This window comes from Hyaena hyaena, unplaced genomic scaffold (genome assembly GCF_003009895.1).
Source record: "Hyaena hyaena isolate Hyena2069 unplaced genomic scaffold, ASM300989v1 scaffold_56, whole genome shotgun sequence".
NCBI classification, from domain to species: domain Eukaryota; kingdom Metazoa; phylum Chordata; class Mammalia; order Carnivora; family Hyaenidae; genus Hyaena; species Hyaena hyaena.
In genome coordinates, this window is record NW_024080688.1 from 1,483,174 (window position 1) to 1,489,173 (window position 6,000).

General features: G+C 48.6%; 2 protein-coding genes across 2 annotated transcripts in view; one reads left to right on the plus strand and one right to left on the minus strand.

The window, feature by feature from the left end:
* The window catches only part of SYN2 (synapsin II), a 187,553-nt gene that overhangs the window by 34,618 nt on the left and 146,935 nt on the right, over positions 1-6,000 (minus strand). The window lies entirely within an intron of this gene.
* Positions 2,562-6,000, plus strand: part of TIMP4 (TIMP metallopeptidase inhibitor 4) — a 6,353-nt gene continuing 2,914 nt past the window's right edge. The window contains exons 1-3 of the mRNA XM_039231380.1: positions 2,562-2,700; positions 3,891-3,988; positions 4,398-4,512. Of these exons, the coding sequence (XP_039087311.1) occupies positions 2,562-2,700; positions 3,891-3,988; positions 4,398-4,512 (352 nt within the window). The remainder of the gene's footprint in view (positions 2,701-3,890; positions 3,989-4,397; positions 4,513-6,000) is intronic.

Here is a 6,000-nt window from a genome sequence, read left to right on the forward strand (position 1 = left end):
ATGGTTCCTGAGTTCAAGCCCCACATCAGTCTCTCTGCTGTCAGCACAGAGCCCACGTCAGATCTTCTGTCCCCCTCTCTCTCCACCCCTTCCCATTTGCTCACTCTATCAAAATTAAAAATGTAAACATAAAAAAAAATGTATCTTTGTGGTTCTTAAAAAATTTTTTTTATGTTTATTTATTCTTGAGAGAGACAGAGTATGAGCAGGGGAGGGGCAAAGAGAAAGGGAGAGACAGAAGCCAAAGCAGGCTCCAGGCTCCAAGCTTTCAGCACAGAGCCCAACCCAACGTGGGACTCAAACTCACCAACTGTGAAATCATGTCTTGAGCCTAACCCTTAACCCTCTGAGCCACTCAGGTGCCCCAAGAACCCTATCTTTGGAATCTTAATACCTCTTTTGTGATGTACCTTTTAGTACCCTCCCCTCCCCCTTCAAACTTCCAGCTTTCCTGTATTGAACCTGGCTTTTCTCCCTCTCTTTCACACTGTCTGCAACTGCTCACCAACACCCGAAACTCACCATCAAACACAGCTTAGTATGCTAAGGTCTCTTTCTGCCTAATTCGGGGTTCGGAAGAGAGCTGACATAAGAATTCAACATGTTTGGGACACCTGAGTGGCTCAGTCGGTTAAGCATTTGCCTTTGGCTCAGGTCATGATCTCGAGGTTCACAAGTTCCAGCCCTGAGTTCCAGCCCCATGTCCGGCTCTGTGCTGATGGCTCAGAGCCCTGAGCCTGCTTCAGATTCTGGGTCTCCCTCTCTCTCTGCCCTTCCCCATTCATGCTCTCTCTCTCTCTCTCTCTCAAAAATAAATAAACATTTAAAAAAAGAATTCAACATGTTTATCGTTTGACCGATATCCTTAAACTCTATCTTGAAGGAGCCGTATTTTAACAGAGGGACAATAGGAACTTAAAAGGAGAACTACCCTCCAAAGGCGGGATTTCAAGTGGTTTTGAAACGAGGAGGGAGGAAGTACCATGGTGGAGTGCTCCCCCATATGTCAGGAGACTTGCATTCTAGTCCTCTCTACTGGCTTTCTGCAAGTCACTTTACCTCACTGAGCCTCTGTCTTCACATCTGTCAATGAAGAAACTGGACTGGATACTTTCTGGGGTCCGACCAATAATAAATAAATACATCAGTCTCTATCTTGGTCCGGGTATTGTTTGAAGAACCAACCTGGTCACCAAATCTCATCTTTCTCAGTCGGACTCAGCTCTCCTTCAATTTCCTTCATTTCAAACATCACTATCACACCAAAATGAGAACTGTCTTTTGAAAAAAATTAAAGTTGACTCTGATGAAAAGTCAGATTCCCATGGGAATCCTAAGTGTGACCAGATACTGGGAGTACCTGACCTGAGGATTTCAGTTATCCTGGCTGAGGCCAGTTGAAGCTAGGGCAAAGCTTGGAAAGTTCAAGCCTATTTTATAGGGAAGAAGGTGAGGCCCAGAGAGGCAAAGGCTGCAAAACTACCTAGTGATAGAATCAGAACCAGCCTCCTACCTTCTAGTCCAGCACTGTGGAAGCATCTGCAATAACCTCATGGATCTCCTTCCATTTGAAGACTTGGAGCACTGTGCTCTGCCACAGAGAGTGGTCAAGGTTCTGGTCAAAGTGACCCCATGTGCCTTGCTTCTTTGTTTTCTAAGCTGCCCCACCTTCTATGACAAGACATAGTCTCTCCGGTGAGTAATGACAGAAAATAGCAACGAGTGGAGCCTATGGTCTGGAGAGGACTTTGAGGCCCCAGGTTTGCCCTAAGTGTTGGGATAGCCTGCGCTTTGAGCCCCCACCAAGAGCACTGTCCTCAGCCATCTGCAGAGTCTGAGGCTCTGGATATGGGAAAAGGTTTCTAACAGCACTGGCTGCTTTCTCTGACATCTCTCCCCGCCCCCCCGGCTGACAGAGCCAACACACACACACACCCCAACTTTCTCTGTCCTATTCCATTACTGTTTGCTGTTGCTTTGGAGCCTCATAAATAGGGCATTGAAAACACTTCCTGCAGCTGAAAGAAGCCCTGAGTAGCTTGTCTCATTCCCAGTGTGCAGCTCGGCAAGGGGTCCGTCCTCTCTGTCACTGTCTCTTTTGCCTGTTGTAATTCCGTCTGCCTCTCTCTGACTCTGCCTGTCTCACTTTCTGTTTGTGCCTCTCCTCACTCTTGTTTCTTCAGCTTGAATCACAGCCCCTCTCTGTCTGCCCTCATGCATTTGTCTTTGTTGCGCTTTCTGTCTTTCTGCCTTGACACCATCCCTTTTCCCAGTGCCTTCCCTTTACTTCTGTCAGGCTTAATTGCTTAGGCAGGGAAATAGAGGCTAAGAGCCTCTCTCCTGGCTTCCCTCTTCATCTTACTGAGCCTGCCAGTCAGGAGGGCTGCGGGTCCGCAGCCGTGGGTGGCCTACAGCCAAAGGAGGGAGGAGCCCATCCGGGCGGGATTGGCCCTAGGTCCACTTCAAAAAGCCTGGGGTGAGGGGCGCAACGTTCTGGATGAGTCCTGGAGGGCCCATTTGGTCCGACAGACCCCACAGGCTCAACAGGGCTTTGCAGTGTCATGCCCCGGAGCCCCCGGACCGCGCCAAGCTGGGCGCTGTTGCTGCGGCTGCTGGCACTGCTGCGGCAGCCGGGGATGGGCGAGGCCTGCAGCTGCGCCCCTGCGCACCCCCAGCAGCATGTCTGCCACTCGGCGCTTGGTGAGTCCCGAGGCCCGAGAGGTCCACAGAGGGGAGGTGGGTGTGTGGGGTTGGTATGGGGCCAAGCTGCAGACCTGTCATCTGGAGGGAGAGGGAGGAGATCAAATACTGCACCAGTTGCCTCCCACTGGGGTTGATAGGTCGGGCAGGGCCAGCACCATAGCAACCTTGCAAGTTGCAAGGAAATGAAAGACAGTCTAAGGGACCCCCCATAGCGACCAACTCACCCCTGCCTACTGTAATTATGGAGTGTCAGTAAAGAACAAGTCACAGAGTCTATGCAGTGATTATTCTGAACTACTGGATGCAGGGAAGGGAAGACAGGGGCCAGGGGATTGGGCTTTCATTATAAACATCCCACTGTTTCCAAGCCTATAACTGATGTTGCCTCCATGCCACCCCTCCCAACCCTCAACACACACCTTTTGCCCTTTCTCTTCCCTCTGCCTGGAACACCCTTCCCCCACACCCTTAAATTCCCCCCAAACTCTATTCATCCTTCAAGGTCTTATTCTGGTATCTCTTCTCTGAAGACTTCTGCACTCCTTGGTGCTACCACAGTATCTCTTACATTTTTTGTGCTCCCACTATGCTGTGCTGTTGTTCTTTGTAAGTGTTCTACATTAGACCAAGAGTCCTGCAGGATGGGGGACCTTTAATCATGTTTATGGACCTAGCACCTAGTGTTGGGCCAGGCACAGAGGAAGAACTTTATAACCAGTTTTTGATTAATGCCCACATGGCAAGAGACAAACTACTGTGCAGGGTCAGAACATATTTATTAATTCAATAAACATTGACTAATGTCAGCTCTGGGCAGGCTCTGTTGAGGCCTCAGGCTATGTAGGTAGAAGACTGCAAACTCAAGGGGCTCCTCCTCCCTCCTCTACCCTGGTGCCCACCTCCGACCCACTGCAGTCTGGGCTCTGGAAAACTAGACTCTCAAAACTAGCAGGTAAACTCTAGAGATTGTAGGACCCAGCGGGCCTGAGGGGTCTGGAACTTTCAGCAACTGCAGAGGAGTTGTTTCTGGGCCCCCACTCTTACACAAAATGGTCCAACTCACAACCCAACGAGCCCTAAACCCAGAATTCCCTTATAAAATTTTCCAGGGGCCTCAGGTCATTCAGATACCGGGTGGATTGCTCCCATAGGTTGCTGAAAGTCCCCTCTTTTCTCTTTTTATGTAGCCATTCGGGCCAAAATCTCCAGTGAGAAGGTAGTTCCTGCCAGTGCAGACCCTGCTGACACTCAAAAAATGATCCGGTATGAAATCAAACAGATAAAGGTACATGGGGACAGGACAGGGTGTTAACCCCCTTGGGCGGCTGGGAGGAGTAGGGTCTGTGTACTGGGAGTTTGGCTGGTAGGTCAGGTGACCTGGCTCATGGATCCTGGGGTACTGAGGCTGGAGTGGGGGTGGTTGATATGTGGGGAGCAGGGCCCACAGACCCTCAGTGGCCATCTAGTCCTACAGCTGCCTGTGCGTGGGGCTCTTGGAGGTACTCTCACTGGAATAAACCAAGGTTTAGATTTTTCTTAATAGAGAAATGACCCAGTTGGGCCACCAAATTCTGAACTAGACTTTTGCCTAGTGTTTTTAGATTGAGAAATGATAAGTTTTTTTTGTTAAGATATAAAGTATATTCTGTGACCCAATACTGCCTTTTTTTTTTTTTTTAATAATTGCCTTTCAGATGTTTAAAGGGTTTGAGAAAGTCAAGGATGTTCAGTATATCTATACACCTTTTGACTCCTCTCTCTGTGGTGTACAACTAGAAGCTAACAGCCAGAAGCAGTATCTCTTGACTGGTAAGTTAAAGACCAACAAGCAACCCTACTAGTCTCTTTCCTAAGAAAGGCAGTCAAGAAGGAGTCAGGGCTGTCCTTGGGCAGCAAGCTGAGCCAGGTGGCATTTTCTTGGGCATAAAATAGAGCTGAGAGACAGCCTCTGAGTTGGGAGGAGCCATGTTAACCTTTCTTTGAATGCAAGTCTTCACTACAGTGATCTTTGCTAATGCTTCACTATTTTAAGGACACACTGCTCTCCCAGCCTAGGGCAGCTGGTTCTATTTTTAAATAGTTTTAATTGGTGTAAGGTTTTTGATACCTTGAGCCAAAAATCTGCCTCTTTGAAACTCCCCTTTGTGGGTTCAGCTCCGCCCTCTGTCCTATGATGATCCTTCAGAGGCCTGAGGACCATGCATTCTAGTTCCAGGCTTGTTGGCTGTGGTTCTCAGACACCTTCCTATCCTGGCAACCTTCTCAAATAGGATATAGCCTGCCCCTCCCCTAGCACAGGACCCTAAACTGGACACTGCACTACAGGTGATGTCATGGTGTCAGAGAGTAAATGAGGATTGTGCCTGTGCAAACTCACCCCCCAACACACATATTATAGTTATTACAGTAACTTTAGATAGCCACATTGGGTCATGCTCTTGGGTCATAATGAGCCTCTGTGGCTAACTCACATCACGGGCCATATTCTGGGGGTACAGTAAAGCTCAGGTCCTAACAGGAGCCTTGAGTCTAACATGGTTATGAATTCTATGAACTTGGTCCTGGGCAGGTCTCCATACTCAATTGGTTGGGACAGAACAGTTAAGGAACCACACAAGAATATGACTCCATAAGTGAATGGATGCAATACTAAATTATGTTGTAGTTTAGGGAAAAGGGTCATTTGTGTGGTTGTAAAAAGTTAGGGCAGCTAATTGTTGGTGGGACCTAAACTGACCTTAAAGGATGAAAAATATTTGGAAAGAATGCAAGAAAAAGAAAACATAGCAGGTGGGGAGAACAGGAGGAATTTCCATTATCTGCCCATCCATTCAGCAATAATGACCACCTACTCGCTGCCAGGCCTTGGGCAGGAGGGTCTAGACTCAGCGACAAGTCAAAGTCTCCAAAGAGTTCACAGTCCAGGCTTGGCTCTTGAGAAGTCATAGCCACTGGAGGCTGCACTGGTACAGATGCCCCGGATCTAAGGATGTGGAATTGTGTTGATCTGGGAGCTTCTGGATGGGAGAGACAGAGGCAGGGCAGGCCACTGAGCCCTGCAGGTCCCAGGACTAGCAGATGAGGCCACCTCACCCCTTCTGTGTGCTAACCCTCTGCCAGGCACCGCGGTGCATCAAGGGCAGGAGGAGACATGCTCTCTCCTCTCAAAAATGTCAAGTCTAACTGAGGGTGGGAATAAACGACAAAACACAAGTCTGCTGAAGAGTCATCATGGTACCCGTGCCCTTCAGGAGATGGCACAAGCTCTTTTTTTTTTTTTTTTTTTTTTTTTTTTTT